The following is an 18,662-nucleotide window of genomic DNA, read 5'->3' as shown; positions in this document are numbered from 1 at the left end:
TGGCCAGCTGAGTTAAAAAAAAATAAATTATAAAGTGCTTCAAGCTTTGCAAAACATGTTGTAAAATTATCTTCGTCAACCTACTTCCACTGTCTGTCAGCTGTATCTTATTAACTGCAGTTATGTTAAAGAGAAAGGCCGACGGCTGCACTATGCAGGTGTAGGGACAGCTCAGTGTTGAAAGACACTTCATATGCTGTGATCATAATGCTGCAAAGAATCTGAAGCTGTTGGAGTCCAGCACATTCCACTTCATAGAGCTCTAGGTTGTTTTGAATGGAAACAACTACGTATTTTACAGAAGAGTATTTGAGAAACCATACCTCCAATGTTTTGGAGCCCAGAAGCATTTTTTTTCTTCTGTTTGTAAGAGAAATTCAGTATCTCTAAGCATCAGTGAAAATATTGATGTCACTCATTAGACTACCTGTCAGCAGATGCATCTCTCAAAGTCAAGAGTAATGATTGTGTCCTCTCCTAAAAAATGAACGGTCTGCATAATACTTTAAACCTCCATTCTAAACATTTTGGGTAGGAAAAAATACATTGGCAAATCAGAAACCTCCTCATCCCTATACAGTCTCTGTTAATTGCAGAAACAGCATTTCAGGTTTCTGACTCCTGTGGTACATTTGTTGTCAGGATGTCAGCCCAGCCTAGCAAGTTGAATGGTGACCTTATGGGGTTGCTTTTTATCTAAGTCTTTTCTGAGTCCTCTACACTTAACACGCTATGTCATAGCTTGGTCTGTGAAATATGTTTGTCAATGAAGAAGCGGAGTCTTTCATACTGTGCAAGTGAGGAAGTTGATCTTTTATCAGATACCTTAAAAAATATGCTGCCAGCTGCAGCTGCTGAGTAACCAACAGTAACAGGGGTTTTTCTGCACTCATTTTACGTGCTATTTTAGTTTGTTTTGCATGCACAAAATATATGCACAGAACATACACGTGCAGTCACAGCAAATAGGATGAAATAGATTTTACATGCTTGGTTGTAAATTGGAGACTATGTGCAAATAACTCAGTTTTAGAAGTAAGTTGGAATTTTATTGTTGAGAAGATAGTGGAAAAAAATTCCAGTGCTGAAAATCTTGGGGAAAAAAAACCAAAAAAACCCAACAAACAAAACTGTCCTGAGTCTGTCTTTGAGGTCACTGATTCTCCCGTGACTTTTAAAATTGCCTTTCTCACAGTACTGTTGGGATTTTGTTTTTTATACTTTGGTTGCATGGCTGAAATACCTGTGCTGTGTTAGAAATGGTGACAGAGAAAAGGTGGTAGGGAAGAGATAATATCTGTTCATGAAATTATAGTCAGAAAATGTATGCTTTTAACCATAAAATGCTTTCTTTGTGGTGAAATAGAAGTATTCAACAGAGTTGAATAGTGTTGTTGTACAGGTAATATTTCATGATGGAATGTGCACAGCGGACATGGCTTCTGCTGTAATTTAGTAATCTCTTCATTTTATGTTCCTTGTAGAAGTTTATTGTGACTTAGCTGGGGCATAAATGGAACAAAATCTGAATTAGTATTTTAATTGCCACTACTGCAATACTGCACTTCGCCCCCGCCCCTGAAGAGGTTTCTAGTTATGAATGGAGCAGGAGCTTTATAATGGCCCTGCATTTTCTTGAGGTTCTAACTTGAAATTTCCATTAGGCAGCTGCTTATTCAAGTTGGGTTCAAAAGCTGTAATTCCTCATGGCAGAAAGACGGCTTGCTCTTCTTACATTCAAGGAAGCTGGATATATAGCCATGTCCTGTATTGGATTAATACTACACCTAGAACACAATCAGAAGAACTTCATGAGCTACCCAGTACCATGAATGATCTTGGTTGAGAGAGAGGGGGGTGTGTGTGTTATATATTACATCGCAAAACAGCTTACCCTGCCTTCTTTTAGGTGAGCGGGGGGGTGTGTTAAATTCTGTGTACGATTATCTGTCCTTACTGTGCAAGACGTGAAAATAGACCATATAATCATACTTGCTAATGTGCAAGGCATGCTAAATGCATTTCCTGATACTCACTTCAATTTCATCTATGTATTTTTGAAGTAACTAATAATTTTTAAACATCCTGTGCTTGATAGTTCTTATATGAAACGAAAACTATGACTTCATTATATGCATGTTTATGCATACGTTCTGTCACACTAAGTGCATTCTTTCTTCCTTTTAGATTGGTACAAGGGTTACCTAGTAAGACACAAAGGATCAGAGGTAAGATCACACTGGTCATATCTATGACACTATTTTTAAGGAATCAACCCATGAAGTGGGTTTTTAGTGTCGCTTATAAGGTAGTCCTGTTTTCATCTTTGAAGTCAGCTATGTCCATTCTCTTTCCTTTCAAGATGAATAAAATGATCAACACTTGTCCTGGACAATGTTGGTAAATATTAGAAGTGAGGACTGGGAGAAGCAGATCAATGAAGAAAAAAATACTGTGCTTTCAGATTAACAGACTGATGAAGACACCATTTGAAATATTTTTTTTTTTAAGTTAATTTGCTGCTAAATGTATCTGTTTCTGCACTTTTTTCTAAGGATTCTTTAGGCTGCATTTAATATAAACAACTCCCATGAGATGTAAATTCTTAAATATATCTCTAATGTACAAAAAATCACACTAATTAAAAAAAAAAGTCAGTATTCTTATACCTGAAGATGGAAAGCCACAAATAAATAGTTTTTACCCTGGGTATGATGACTCCTGAGTTAAGTAGCAAGAAAATTACTCTTTAGTTTCAAATGTACCTTTGTAGAAGAAAAGCATTTTTTGAAACTTGCTCAATATCAGACTCCTTTTTAGGGAGCAGCAATACAAAGGCATTTCAAGTCAGAGACTCATGCTTATATTAAAGTAAAAAGTTTGGTGGAAGTTGCTTTTCTCTATAGCCTGGAAAAAGGATGTAAAAAACCTTATAGCCACTTAAAAAGGGATAACTGGGAAGCAGAGAAGCAGTTGTTGGCACAGAATATGCCATTAGAAAAGGACAGAACAGTCTGCAGTTGTCTATTTCTCCTTTTTCTTATTTTGTATTCAGTGGCTTGTAGGTATTAGCAATAACTTGTGTCAATGTCAAGTAACTAATTTGTGTCTATTTTCAAACTGCATGTGATAATAAAATATTGTAGTTTCCTTTTGGAAGTATTAGATGCTTGAATGAATGTTTCATTTCATCACTGTATATTCTAAAAGACAGAGAAATGAGTAATTGTGATAATTTTGCATAATTATGGAATGGTTTAGGTTGGAAGGGACCTTAAAGATCATCTCATTCCACCCCCCTGCCCTGGGCATGGCTACCTCCCCCCAGCCCAGGTTGCTCCAAGCCCCGTCCAGCCTGGCCTTGAACACCTCCAGGGATGGGGCAGCCACAGCTTCTCGGGGCAATTTGTTCCAGTACCTCACCACCCTCATAGTGAAAAATTTCTTCCGAATATCTATTCTAAATCTACCTTCTTCCAATTTGAAGCCATTCCCCCTTGTCCTGTCATAAGGACCCTACGTGCCCTTGTAAAAAGCCACTGTCCAGCCTTCTTGTAGGCCCCCTTCAGATACTGGAAAGCTGCTATAAGGTCCCCTCAGGGTCTCCTTTTAATTGATTAAAATTTAGTCTTAAACTAAAAGGGGAAAATATTTACCAGGACTAACCACTTCCTTTTAACTAATTCTTAATACTGCTGAAAGCTTTCAAGGTCGACATGCATAACATGTTTTAAGCAGTATTACTAGTTTCATATACTAAGATTCCACTAAATTTCATATTTTTGGGACCACCTTCTTTTACTTTGCTTCTTCATGGGCTCTTTTGAACTTAAATTTTAATTAAGAACTGTGGAAGTGATAAGACATGATTATGTTTTGATTAAGATCCAGTGCTAAAAAAAATGGCCATAAAAGCTGAAACCTAAATCAGAGAAAGGCTTTGTAAAGTATCACATATTGGGTGTCAGTTATTGATTAGAGAAGAATCCAAGGAGAACCTAACTCAATTACCAAGACTAGATTTGCTAGTTAATGTGAGGATTGTTATGGATAGATTGATGGTTGAACATTCATTTAGGATGACTTAAGACATTTCAGCCGTTGTAGAGCAAGACGCATCACATAAGATCATTTTGTCTGTGGACTGTTTCTTTTCTACACAGGTCAATTAAAAATAAATGTTTACAATGTAATGAAATCTGATGCCTCCTTTGCTACATCTTGCTGGGCATCTACATTGTGCACCGTGTACAAAATGAGACATTACTCAGTTGCAGTGGTGCCACATGCACCTAGGAGGGCTGAGAGTTTATGTCTCCCTTTGTGCATTGCAAATGAAAAGTTGTTCTTTATTCTTAAAGCAATTTTAGTCTTATGCACAGTGTTCTTGGCTCTTGTCCTTCAAAGTAAACTTTGAGTTTACTATCCTTCATGTCAGTGGCTATTTTGCTGTTCAGCCCAAGTGATTTCCTCTGTCTATCAATATTTCTTTCACTAGGTGTGATCCTATATCAGCATCTCCCCTCCGGTTTGATAATCCAGCTGATCTCTAAATTATACTGCATTTTTTTACTAGAATGAGAAATGTGCAGGCTGACACACAGAGAAAATGTTTCTTTACTGTATTTACACTGTATGTACTGTTTTCTGGGGGAGTAGAAAGGGGGCAGGGGTGGAAGACGGTATTTCTTATGAAGAAATGTAATTCTCTGCATTCTGTGTTTGCATAAAAGGATATGACAAAACTTCAATTATTTGTCTGTCAAGCAGAAATGCATCTAGCTGGACAGAAAACTAGATAGGCAGCAGTTAATTTGGAGATTACAGTTTATGTTCATAGTCACAATTTTATGAAGAAAATTTAGAAGGTGGTTTTGGAAAGCTCTTATTTGTTACTTAAATATTCTTGGAGAATAAGTGGATTGTATTTTTTTTTTCTCCTTCAACAGGGAATATTTCCTAAATCTTTCATCCATGTCAAGGAAGTGACTGTTGAAAAGAAAAGGTACTGAATTTAACTGGTTTATTATGTTAAAGATCTTGTGTACTAAAGAATGAGTTTTAAGGCATTTATATGCCTCAAACACAGTAACTATAATATAAATGGATGAAACTCAGATACTCCTTTTCATTTTCATTGTGTTAAATTTTCTCCTCTTTTCTAGACATACAGAAAATATAATACCTGCTGAAATTCCTTTAGTTCAAGAAGTTACCACTACACTCTGGGAATGGGGAAGCATCTGGAAACAGCTCTATGTGGTAGGCTATTTTTCCATGCCATGTGTGGCCTGTTAATTAGTTCTATTTATGCATATTGAGGCCTTATTCAAATTAGTGTCTTTTCTTAGATGCAGGGCAGGATCTGGGAGGATTTAAGAAATTACTACTTCATCACTGCTTATATTACCATTTTCTTCAATGACTTTAAATTACAAGGCTGACTTACTGCTGAAGAGTAGTGTAGCTTCACGCCTTTAGTTTCAACCTTGAGTATCCTGTATATGATAAATTTTTCATAATTGTTCTTTGTATAGTTAACGCATTTCAAGATGGGAATAACAAACATAACTAAGATGCATTTGAATAACATTCACCATGTTCTTGGGATGCTAGAACAACAATTATTCAAGGGTTACTGGCAGTGTGTAGCTATTAACAATTGGCAATTTCAAGAAGTCAGTCTTTTTACTTTCAATATCTTCATTTTACATTTCTTAAAGAAAAGCATATTTTTTTCCATCTTGGACAAAAACGTTTTTTCCTGTGAGCACTTTTACCAATACATAAAAGTGCAATGAATTCAAAGGTAATAGTCAAAATGGCAGTGCATCAGCATCTGTGTTCTTGTAAGCAAGCAACCTGTTGTCATGGTGGTCTCTTGCTTATGCCGGTAATACCCACAGTGTGGTATAGAACTGTACAAGTGATTCATGATTTTCTTAAATTATCTTTTTATTTTAATTGGACCTGAAATATTTTTGCAGGTCTTAACTGTCCTTTATATGGAGAGCAAACCTTTCTTATAATATTATACCTGTCCTTGGACTAGAGGACTCTGAGAGACAAAATTTGAATTTGAAGGATAGAAGCCTAACTTTTATATTTGCATAATCATAGATATTTTGCATGTTGTAACCCTACATTAATCCCTACTGATTCTAGTGACTTGTTTATGAATTTTTGGCTGTCAGGCTTAGGTTAAAGTGTTGACTGGAAAAACATCAAAAGGTGGTGAAATCTCTAGTACCTGAGTAGTGTCTTCTAATGGATAACCTGTTTCAGTGACTTGCACTGACTGCTCCAGGATCCCAGCATTCTAGCATTTTGCTTTTTCTCTGTTGGGGAAAAAAAATTTGAATATGGTATAGGTTTCCCTCAATATATTTTCTGAAACATGTGAATTCTTGGTCTTCCTCTTGTTAAAGTTGACAAAAAACTTTTCTTGTTTCAGGGGATGACATTGGAACTGCTTTAGTGACTTCTATGCATTCTCTCACTTGTCTCTTAAATGTATTGATACTGCAATCAAATATAGTTGTTCCCACCATGCTTTTATCGTGATCTCGTACAGAAGTAAATTGCTGCTATAATATTTTCTCTTGATGAGACTGAGTTAAAGAATTTTAAAACAGTGCAATTAAATAAACCAAAAATAACATAATTCCCTATCCCCATAAAAAATGCTTAAATGTTATGTCATTTGTTTACAGTCACATGGGAGATTCCGTCCTTAACAATTTGTGGGATGAGAGGAGGAAGGCTCAGTACTTTGCCTAATTCTTGTTTGTGTAATCACTTAGCATTAAATATGATACATCCTTTAACAGTCAAGACCAACGTGTCATTTCAACTTGAAGCCTGAAACCTATTGTTTTATTTTATATCTTAGACAAATAAGAAAGAGCGGTTCCAGCAGGTGCAGTCTATGATGTATGACTTAATGGAGTGGCGGTCACAGCTTCTGTCCGGGACTTTGCCAAAAGATGAGCTCAAAGAACTCAAACAGAAAGTGACTTCCAAAATTGACTATGGTAACAAGTAAGTGGCCTACATATCTTCTGGAAAAGATGATTTATTTTAAAGCACCCAGCTAGAACAGATGTGATGATAAAATTTTCCTGTTTGCAGTTTTGTAACACATTAACGTGAGATGTAGACATACTGAATTTTCCTTTTCAAATTTCTCCCTGTTATTCCTGTGATGGTAGTAGATACCGTGTTGAGGCTTCTCACAGCAAGTCACTTCTTCAAAATATTAATTTATTTGTTAATTACAGATATACAAGCTTGTCGATTCGTAAAGATTTGAGGTTCGATAACTGACCTTTATATACATATAACATCAGTGTACTCAGTATCCGAAACTTGCCCATCCTTCACAAACACAGCCTAATGCTAGGCTAGTGTTATGCTACCACTTCAGAAGAAGTGATGAGAGACCTGAGCATGGTGGATGCACAGCAAAAGTCTGAAAAGTCTGAAGTGTACAGGGCCTTTGCTAAAAGCACCACATCATCGGTCTATCCACCGCTCCCCAGTCTACTAGGGAATTTCCAGGCAGAACTCTGGTTCTGGTAATAGAAGTGAAACTACCGGGGATAGAATGGTTATTTGACAAAATGCCTTGTCTGCTTCTTGCTAATGAAAAGTCACTGCAACACAATACATTTTTGGCAAAAATGAGGTTATGTGGGTTCAAGTGGTGTTCCACCATCTGATAAAGGGAGGGAGAGAGCTTGGTAAACAAATCTTCACAGTATTGGTTTTATAGGCATTGGAATCTGCTTATAAACTGTATGTAGCTATTGCAGGAGACTGTGGTTATTGTGGCCTGAAGGCCGATATGCAGCTGAAAGTCTTCAGTTACCTGTGGCTAGACATAGGCAATGACCACAAGATGTTATGAAACTCTTAACTTGTTCACTGTGATTTGGATGCACAGATTTCTGATAAATTGTATTCTTACAGAATGCACTATGGGAATACCCACATCCTGCTACAGCGTGTGGAGCTGAATGGTCACTCCAACACAGATTTTACTTTGAAATGCTCCAGTCAAAGAAGCCTAGCTCTGATTAAGACAACACTAACATTTCTTTGCTTTCAGACTTTTGTTTTCCCATTCTTCTCTTCTTTCCAAATTATGAGACAGTAAGGTTCTTCCTTTAGAGGAGAAGAGGTGGAGGGGATGTTTAAAATGGTTTGGGGTTGCATAGAGGAAAAATGCAAATTGGATAGTATTTGTAAGTGTCTGAAAGTGTGGGGTTGAGTTGTGACGTGTGAAGGAAACTTGCCAAACTGTGGAGAAGGAAAAAGGGGAATGACAATGGAGGCTGAGTGGGTCATTTTGGGAGATGAGACTGAACACCAAATCAGGAGAAGCTGTGGATAATCATGTCAGGTGATGAATATGGCTTGCAGTCTGATACAGACTGCTTCAAATTTTAACAGTGCCATAAGGGCAGTCAGTACATCTTAGAGATGGTGAAAGGTACAGTCCGGCATGAAGCAGACCAATTTCAGAGGGGGATGGAGGAGTGAGATCCTGGATAAGCAAGAAAGGATATATCTTGGCTGAGGTGACACCACGACACTGTGGGCAAGAATACGGAGGATGAGTTTTGAACGGTGAGGTAAAAAAAAAAAAAAGAACCAGAATGAACAAGGGCATGATTTGTATAGGAGTGCATCAGAACAGAGCATAATAGTTAAGTAATGGGACTGGGAGAGTAAGAGGGCAACATAAGAGCATCTTGATTACAAAGGGTATACATTAAAAAGCAAAGGAGATGAAGAATGCTTGAAGTCATTGAACATGGTGAATCTACTTTATGTGACAGGCATTTAAATGCTTTGGTGATACTACTATAAATTCCTAAAATGGATAAAGACTGTACTACAGCTTGAAAAGAAAATGATGTGGTTTAAATTTGTCTTCTATCAAACTGTTGCGTACATATAAACTTACTTTATTGCATTAAAACTTGAAGCAGCTACTTGTGCCTTACTTTTCTAAGCTTTATTTTTATAGAAGGAAATAACCCTGCCATTATGCTCTTTGTGTTTTCACAGGATACTTGAGCTAGATCTAATAGTTAGGGATGAAGATGGAAATATCTTGGATCCAGATAAAACCAGTGTCATCAGCCTATTTCATGCACATGAAGAAGCGACTAATAAAATCACTGAGCGAATTAAGGAGGAACTGGTAGGAATGACTGGCCAAACTTAATACTTCCTTTGCTAAAATGAAAATTAAAAACTATACAAGGGTTGAAGGATGTAACCTTCTACCATAAAAGTTGGTGGAAACTTTTGCCTCTGACTGAACTAAGAGTAGATTCACATTCACGTGCTATAAATATGGCTAAGCCTCAAGTTGAGTTAGTTGCATTTGTGCACTGGATTCAGGCTGTGGGCTAGGCTGAAAGCCTGTGTTTAAAGCTGGTTCCAAATCCATTCTTGGATTCCTAAATAGAAATACGTCTCCTCGTTCCATCTGTGAGGTACTCAACGGGGTGATTCACACAGTGAGTAGTTAAATACTTGGAGTTCAGGCTGCAAGCTATGATTAACTAAAGCTCTTTTTAGAAGATCTTGCAACAACACTGGTTGTTTGCTGTGTGTTGCTGCTTGTTCAGCTCTGGAGTTGAAGAATTTAAGCTCACTGAATAGGAACTCATGTGAACTCAGCATAATCTTGTGGACACCAGAAATTACCATGCCTAAGCGAAGCTGAAGAGCGCATAAACTTCATCGTTTAAAATGGAAAACAGGAGACTATACTTCCTTGACCTTTTCCTATATTAGATCTGTTCAGGGACTTGTAAGATACTTGGGTTCTTTTCTTCGTTCATGAGAAAATAAACAGTAATAAAGCAAGCGAAACACTTGGCAAAAAAAAATGGGGCTGTCACGACTCTTCAATAATGCCCTAGACAAATCACTGGAAAACACCTTATCAGTTCTTCTCATCAGTGTCACTGAATAAACCTTGCTTCCCAGTCATCAAAATGTAATTAACTGACGATATAAGGAAAACTAAACTTGGTAGTCTGCAACAGACTGTGCGTTATTTTAAAAATAGACCCAATTAATAGATAAAATAAGCTTTAGGCCATCAAATATTAAGTAGCTGTTTCTAAATGGTTAAAGTGGGATGCAGGTAGAAATTAGGAGCCTATTATGAGTCAGTGAACCTGCTCAGCTGTGTCCTGATCTCAGTGTATGTTATCTGTCTCCTCTTCAAAGAGGTGTATTTTGTTTTGCTAGTGTTCCTAGCATACTGAAACCCCATTACAGTGTGGATAGTAGGCCTTCTGCTATAGCCTGCTGTGATAGCTTTCAGACTTGTAGGCATGCCTCTGTAGTGATAGCTCAATACTTTCTCTTCTCTTTAAAAGTGGTGATAATCTTTCACCCTTTACATAATTACCCAGTGGCTGAAGAACCGGCCTAAGATATGGAAGTTACAGAATCCTAGATTATCTCAAGTTGGAAGGGACCCAAAAGGATCATAGACTCCAACTCATCTGCTCCCTTCTCCTAAAGGGGCTTAAGTTCTTACAGCATAGCAAAAACCTTGTCAAGTCTTTTAGGCACAGTCTTTTAGCGAAATGTTAATCAAGGACTTCAGAATAGTTCCTTTGAAAGCAGCCCGATTTTCTTGGGAGGTAAGGTTTTGAGTACATTCAGATACAGGAGCTGGCTCTGCTCTCCTGAATGAAAGTAAATGTAACATTTTCAAGAAAGGGAGTTTTCTGGAGGTGAAGGGAAGAGAAACAGCTTAAGTACTGTGTTTCTTAGAAATACTCATAAGATAAAGTAATCCCTGTTCCATTCGTAAAAGAAGATGCCTACCTGGAAAAGATAATATGCTTAGAATCCCATACAAAGGAAGTTCTTACTCGTAATACTGAGGAAGTCCCATAAGTATTGCAAAAGATTGATTTAAGGCATCTCTGTTACCAGCTTTTTCATTATTTGCACACAGAGACAGCTCCCTAGTCTGGGTGCAGTGTTTTGAAGAACCCAGTCTAAGCTTTTTCTCTCCTTGCATATAGTGAAGGCTCAGGGGAGGAAGGTGGCATCTTCACACCTATATCACTTCCGCACCTTCTAACCAACCTGCTAACTTTGTAGCTTCATAGTAGAAAAGGATGTCGATACACTGGTGAAGCATTGCCGAGGGTCAGAAACTTATTTGCTAGTTATGTCTGCGTTTTTAAGCAACGTCTTCCAGAGGAATATATAGGGCAATGTTTACGTGCTCTAAATAAGTATTTTTATCCAAATTTTCTATGATTTTGTTCAAGATTACCTGTTACATATGATAAAAATTGAAACTGCTTGTAGTATACCACCATTTAATTCATGGATCTAGCTAATGATTTTCCTCCTTCTGAGTAGTCAAAGGATCAACCAGATTATGCCTCGTACTCCCGAATGTCTTCATCCCCCACCCACAGCCTATATGTCTTTGTGCGGAATTTTGTGTGCCGAATAGGAGAGGATGCAGAACTCTTTATGTCACTATACGATCCACAGAAATTAACAATTATAAGGTAAGCTGTCTTTTTTTTATTGCCAAACAGTAGCAAAAGGAGCTAGCCAAAATGAAGTAAAATAGTTGCCAATATGCTAGTAATGCAGAGAATATATATGTATTTATTAAAGGAAGAAAACTAAAAGGGAAGGTAAATATGGACAGATCTAGTTGTTGGTGGCTACTAAAGAATTTTGTGGTAGGGGATCCCAGATATTTTGATACACAAGTCCTGGATTGAACACTTTAGGATTTTGGAGAAGCCTGAGACCACTAAAAGTTAAGAGATTATTCTTGACGGGAAATGTTGTGGTGTCTGGAGTAAAGTGCTGAAACTGGTAAGGGGACAAAACGGGAATAACTTATAAACTTAAAGATTCTGTTGAGTATTCCCATCAAACAGACTGATGATGGTAATGTTTCCTCAAAAACAGTGCCATTCTGTCTCACGTTAAAGTTATTTTTCAAAACTTACTGATGGTGTTTTGTATAGCATTCTTCTTGTCTTTTTAGTCTGGTATTAGATTTAAACAATCACCACAGACTACTCTTTGTTACACAACCTTTGTTATGACTGTGGTTTTTACTGTACTGTGGAAGGGAAGAATTTTTAAATCACATGACAATAAGATATTTATCTTTAAAACAGTGAGAACTACTTGGTGAGATGGGGGAGTAAAGGCTTTCCAAAGGAAATTGATATGCTCAACAATCTTAAAGTAGTGTTCACAGTAAGTGCTTTCCAGTTTACCTTACTTAGTATTTTCAACTGATATTCTCTCTTCTCTGTGGTCACTATCAGAACTCCTGAAGATTGAGCAAGATGAAGAAGGAAGCAGAAGTAATCTTAGAAACAGAGCAAGATGACCAGTCATTGAGTGCTTTTAGGCAGCTGACAATGCTTCAGTGTCCTTTCTTCAAATCAATTTGCTGCCTCATAAGTTTACTGATGACTTGATTTTATTTTTTTATCTGCTGTACCTCTTGATTGCTACTATTTACTCTATTTATCTTACCTTATATTTTCTTCAAACTTTGTCAGGTTTTTCATCTTTTTTTGTGGGCTCAATTTGGGTGGTTTTGTTTGTGGGTTTTTCTTTCCCTCCATTGATTACTGAGGCTCAATTTATTACTGGAGATACTGTTTAAATTGCAGAACTTGGTTCTTCCCCAAGTAATATTTCAATTCTTTCTTTTGTTTGTATCTTAGGATCTGGGAAATAAAGACCTTAGCAGAGACAAAATTTATTTAGTTTGTCAAATAGTCCGAGTTGGAAGGATGGATCTCAAAGACAGCAACTCAAAGAAATACACACAAGGACTAAGGCGGCCTTTTGGAGTGGCAGGTATTTGATATCTCCTGTGCTACATCTGAAGCAGGGCCCAAGTGACACTTAGGAACCCTGGATGGCAGAATCTCTATCAAGATATGTCAGAATACAAAACAGCTATATTAACTATCTTCCCTATTTAATTTTTTTTAAAGCCACAAAGACTACACCTACGCTAACACTGTAGTTCAGGTTAGAAATGTGCTTTTGAATTTAATTTCCTAATAATTCATACTTACTGCTACGCAGTGCAAACTGAAGCACAGTACCAGAGTATAATAATAGAAATTCTTCCAGATGAAACAAACCCGATGATTGCATCACAAGAGTACCGCCAATGCACTCATACCTGTATTCGCAGGATTAGACCCAAACTAGTCTGAAGTAATTCTCCCTTTACACAATGTCATGTTTGTAGTGTGGACTTTGTGCTAAATATTCTGCCCTACAGATCCATCCCTATTGGGCTACGGTGCCTGCTAGTGAAAAATCTATATTTAACTTCAGGCACAGGAACATTAATGTAAATCACTCATAGGTAAGAGGAGCTATTTTGCAATGCTATTATATGTTTTGATGTATTTTCTTTTACTCTTCTAGTTATGGATATTACAGATATCATAAAAGGAAAAGCTGAAAGTGATGAAGAAAAGCAGCATTTCATTCCCTTTCACCCGTAAGATAGCCAAACATCTTATCTTTTTTTTTTTATATGCATAAGAATATTTCTAGATCTCTTTGGCTGTAACAATCTGTGAAATGTTTCAAGAAAAAATAATTTTTCTTTTTAATAATTCTATGTTACAATAGTGCTAATTCTTTAACTATTGCTTTAAAAGGCATTTAAGACGACAGGGGTTACACAGCATGCTAAATGAATGTATATTTCTATGAGTGTGCTCCTTCAGAGAGCTAGTACAATGTCCTATTTAACAAAACCCAAGTTAAATAGTTATACATACTCAATAGTAAGCTTTACAAGATGGATAACTAGTAATTTATAGGCTTCATTCTGTTTTGAATTTGAGAAAAATCTGAGTAAAAATTGGGTTTCACTTAAAAAGTAGTTGAATTGTTATATATTAACTATCTACAAAAGAAATGCCAGACCAGCTGCCTAAAAACATGATACTCGCAGATCAAATGCATTAACATAAACACTGTTGCTATGTACTATAGAGAATAAATTTAATTCTGTAAGACCCTGGTTTATTATTTCACTTGTTTACAGTTTGATTCAACGTGCTTGTTATATGAGAATTTGTACCTAATTTCAAAAGTAGTTAAAAAAAAAATGCGAAGTTCATTCATTTGTGAGGCTGTTTATCAGGGAAAGTGGACTAGACTGGCATGTTTGTGAATGCATTCATGTAATGCATTCCTACAAAATGATAAGCTTTCATATTTTCAGTTTGTTACAAAATGCCGTTCCTAAAGTTGTCCACTGAATCTTTTTCACTTCAGTGTACACATAAGCTTAATGTGAGTGGTCTGCAACTGAGAGTGAGAGATAATGAAATTACAGAATGTATCATAATAAGGTCAAGTACTGCAAAGAGGACTGAGGCTGTTTTTCATCTGTGTTCTGAATGGTGGTTGAAATATTTAGCACTTAACCCCTAGTAGACACTGGTTTTTTTTATCTTGCAGGGTAGTGGCAGAGAATGACTTTCTACACAGTCTCCTAAGCAAAGTTACTGCATCAAAAGGAGACAGTGGTGGACAAGGTAAAGTAGATTACTTTTTTTTGAAGTAATACTATTTTTTAAAGTAACAACGTATTTTTGTGGAACTCCATTTTACATTGTTTACATTTTAGAGAAAGGTTTCTATGTTAGAGCTGCAACACAACCATAGAGGTGGGTCAACTTTGAAGGTGGAAGTGAAGAATCATGAGTTTGTTCCCAAATCTTAGAGGCTATTTAAATTAGCAGGTACAGTTTTGGATTATAGAGCTTTTACTTTCAGCTACAGGAAGCAGGGGAAGTGAATTCTTACCACTATTTTTGTGGGTAGAAGAGGCAATCATTTGAAGAAAAATTTTTTTTTTTTACTTATCATAAATGTATTTTTTTTTTCTTCTCTTAATAGGTCTCTGGGTAACTGTGAAAATGCTTGTTGGAGATGTGATTCAAACTAGAAAAGGCTATCCACATCTTGTAGACAGAACGACAGTTGTTGCTAGAAAGCTAGGATTTCCTGAAATAATCATGCCAGGTAGGAGGTGCTTTGTTCTGTAATAAGAATGGATTTTGGTTTTCATTGCCTAGGTTACTGAGCATCAGCTGCAGTCTTACAGAATTAAGTAAATAATGGGTAACTGAGAGGCTATTTAGAATTCACTCCTTATGGTAATTTTTTTGCAATATAAGAGGCTTATGTAAGATAGCAAAATCCTTGGGAAGTATTTTTTAATACTTAAGCAGAAAAATAAAATCAAGACAGTGAGAGATAATCCCAGCTCCTTGTACACAGCTTTCTTGTCTTCCAAGTAGATTATGGTGGATGCTTATTTGAATTTTAAATTAACCTTATTTTTATTGTAACTTATCACTGTCCTTTAATAATAAGCATGTGCATTTACAGTCTCTTTTTTTTAATTTATGATATTTTCCAAGTAAACTCAGTCTGCAGTGCTATTTAAAAAAAAAAAAAAAAGCCACAACATAACCCCCCTTGTAGTCAAATCTAGATACTTTAAAAAGTTATATTAAGTTGTTCACAGGAGAAAATTAAAATATGAAGCTCTCTCTGTGTATTTGGGGAAAATTCAGTAATGGCATCATCTGTCACCTCACCAGCAGGTGTCAGTGCAGGACGAGAATTTCTTCAAGTCACTGAGGACTCCCATTTGGTTCGTTTCACATCACATTGTAGTATCTTCTTAGCTAAGAATAGCAGAGCTGAAAATTTAAGTTCAGATGGAAAATAAAACATTTTTATCTGTTTAACCACATAAAAAGACGTGCTCTTGTGAAGTTCAGTTGACCCTATGCTCTCACAGCATTTTCACTGATTTTTATTTTTTAACCTTTCAATTTCTGTTTTAGGAGATATAAGAAATGACATTTATATTACATTGCTGTATGGAGATTTTGATAAATACAATAAAACAACTCAGAGAAACGTGGAAGTGATAATGTGTGTCTGTGATGAAGAAGGAAAAGTGATGCCAGTAAGTCGTCTTTTTTCTGTATGACAGACGTAGAAACATGAGTTGCATTTTAGATGTAAGCCTTGAACTTCTTAAATTTTTATAAAACACCATTGTACAAAAACTTGCAGTTCCCTCACTTGTGGCATCTTGTGACTGATAAGTCTTATGATGTTTAAAGTGACGTATCTATTAAAGTCCTATAAATGTCTTGCATAAAACTGTAACAAGAAATAACACTGAATGACCTATTTTAGCTGTGCCAAGGAACAAAAGCTGTTTCTGACAATTACTGCATTCTTACCCTAGGGTTTTTCTTGTGGAAATTCCCAGAGGAATGCAATTTGCACATTAAAATGTTAGAAGTACCGTTTCTGCTACATAACAAACCCTTTATTTGTGCTAGGAAGACTCTGTCATTGTCCCTTGAATGGCAAGTAACTAAATTAGTGACAACTGAGGAATGAGGACACTATATATGCAACATAAATATTTACAGTGTCTTATTGCTTGTCTATTTCTGTTTTGAGAAATTTTTGTCTTTTCCTTAGGGCTTTTTAACACCAGTTCAGTATTCAGGGGGATTTTTTGGCCTTTCCTAGTCTTAGCTTTATACTGTTCACTAAATCAGTACTGTGATCCTGAGGATGAAATCACAATGAAGCTTCTTGAGATAAAATAACGGTGGAGTAACTCATTGTGTTTCATGACTTGCTGAAAAGTGTTTATGAACTGCAATTAAATGTTTGACCTAAAAGGTAACTTTAAAGCTTGAACGAAGAAAATCCTAAACCCATGTAATGCTTAGGATCCACACAACAAATTGTAACCCTGATTACAAAACAGTAAACATATCTATGGAAACACCTAACCACACGACTTGCATGTACAGAAGTTAACTGTGTTGTGAAATCAACTTCAGCAGACTCTATTATGTCTATTCACAGAAAATATGCTTAAAATACATATACCAAAGTATTCCTTAAAGAAATGAACCTATTGCAATGTGTCAAATTTTGCATTCCAGTATTATGTATGCTGAGTTCTGCAGATGTATCCTTTCTCCAAGTACCAGGAGAGAGTGGATTTGTCATGTTGTCTTTCTGAAATATATGTTCAAATCATGCCTGCTTTCTGTGGGTAATATGCCTTAGACATGTTTAAGCAACAATTTTAAGGAATTAACTGAAATGCTCTTGAATGCAAGTAATAAAAAAGTAACTGGTTTTCCCTTTTAGCCTCCAAAAAATAAATTAATACATATAAACTTTCAAACCCATTAATTTATATTAACTTCAATATTTCTAATTATCCATGAATCAAAACGGGTTTATGGTCACTAAACAGGAAACTGGTTGGCTCTGACGACGTATTAAACTAGTTTCAGTTGAAGAACTAGCACTAGATTCACTGTTGCAAGTAGAAGGCCTTTTGTTCCAAGTGAATGTCACAGAATACCTTCAACTAAGCTGGTGCATAAACCTTGAAAAATCTCTATTCGGGCAGACGAGACATACCTTTCTGCAGTTAAATCTCTCTGACCAGATCTTACAAATCATCTTCACGTATCAGCATCACACCCTTCTTGTCACAAGGCATTCTGGTGTTTGAAGCAGACATCTAAGATTCACTGGATTTTCAGTAGAAAACTGTACCTTCGCAGTAGTTGGTGTAGCCTATATAGGGTTAGTTTCGTCTGTGCTTTCAGTGGAGAATTTAATACGTTTGCTTCTTTCATGCACTTCAGTTTCATGTCTGATGCCTGGTGTCGGTGATCTTGCTTCATCAATTATCAGCATCAGCGGTTACTCTGCGTGTGCAATCCTCAACCGCAATCAGCTAGGAAAGACCGACGTAGGCCATCTCTTCACACATTCAATAAACAAACTGAATTCTTAAGTTACAACAGATTTTGAACTTGATCAAAATTCTTACGCTGGGTCTGTACTAGTTCTAATAGTCAGTAGAGAATGTGAAATTCCAAATGTTGGAAAAAATGGAGGAGGGCATACTGTCAGTACCTCTACGATGTTAAGTTTGGAAGTCACCGCTGGTACGCAGCCAAACGCTTCTGAGATTCTGCTGGAATAGAGTATTTTAAAATAAGTGGAGAAATACACGGCATAATGAAGCTAGGTTATTTATACTTTGTGTGTTTCTTCTTCTAATTGAGATACGATGCCTTGGTCAATTAAGTTTGTCAGTTTGAGAGGAGAAATCCTGTCTATGTATGTTCATCACCCAGCTCTTCTTAGAGCCCGCCCTGTAATCTCTGTAAAACGTGATCTAGGGATAGGTCCAGTATAATGGAGATGTTTATTTTCATCACGTTCACAGGCTTGGAAAATGCATTATCTTCATATTAACGCTTCCTCTCTGTTGGTGCTTTCATTATTGTTTAATTCTGAATTACGCCATACCCAAATTCAAGATGCCTTGTTCAAGACAGGTCTTCACGCCGCACGATGTGTGCTGGCCCTGAACCCGCAGCTTTCCTGGAGCGTCCCCCTCTCCAAAGGCTCCAAACAGGAGCCGCGCTGGGCCTTGAGGCCTTTTAACCGGGGGAAAGTTCGCCGCAGGCCCGGGCCGGGGCCCCGCGGCCTCTGGGGCAGCAGCCGGGCCCTGCGCC

The 18,662-nt window shown here is 36.9% G+C and overlaps 1 protein-coding gene across 1 annotated transcript in view; it reads left to right on the top strand.

Moving 5' to 3' along the window:
• The window catches only part of DOCK2 (dedicator of cytokinesis 2), a 209,459-nt gene that overhangs the window by 11,164 nt on the left and 179,633 nt on the right, over window positions 1-18,662 (top strand). The window contains exons 3-14 of the mRNA XM_009880752.1: window positions 2,188-2,228; window positions 4,950-5,005; window positions 5,166-5,262; window positions 6,893-7,041; window positions 9,076-9,211; window positions 11,413-11,567; window positions 12,198-12,279; window positions 12,759-12,894; window positions 13,480-13,555; window positions 14,530-14,606; window positions 14,971-15,096; window positions 15,930-16,054. Coding sequence (XP_009879054.1) covers window positions 2,188-2,228; window positions 4,950-5,005; window positions 5,166-5,262; window positions 6,893-7,041; window positions 9,076-9,211; window positions 11,413-11,567; window positions 12,198-12,279; window positions 12,759-12,894; window positions 13,480-13,555; window positions 14,530-14,606; window positions 14,971-15,096; window positions 15,930-16,054 — 1,256 coding nt within the window. The remainder of the gene's footprint in view (window positions 1-2,187; window positions 2,229-4,949; window positions 5,006-5,165; window positions 5,263-6,892; window positions 7,042-9,075; window positions 9,212-11,412; window positions 11,568-12,197; window positions 12,280-12,758; window positions 12,895-13,479; window positions 13,556-14,529; window positions 14,607-14,970; window positions 15,097-15,929; window positions 16,055-18,662) is intronic.

Source organism: Charadrius vociferus, unplaced genomic scaffold, assembly GCF_000708025.1.
Source record: "Charadrius vociferus isolate BGI_N301 unplaced genomic scaffold, ASM70802v2 scaffold822, whole genome shotgun sequence".
Lineage (NCBI taxonomy): Eukaryota > Metazoa > Chordata > Aves > Charadriiformes > Charadriidae > Charadrius > Charadrius vociferus.
Note: the sequence above shows the minus strand (reverse complement) of the source record. Positions and strands in the feature narration are given on the sequence as shown.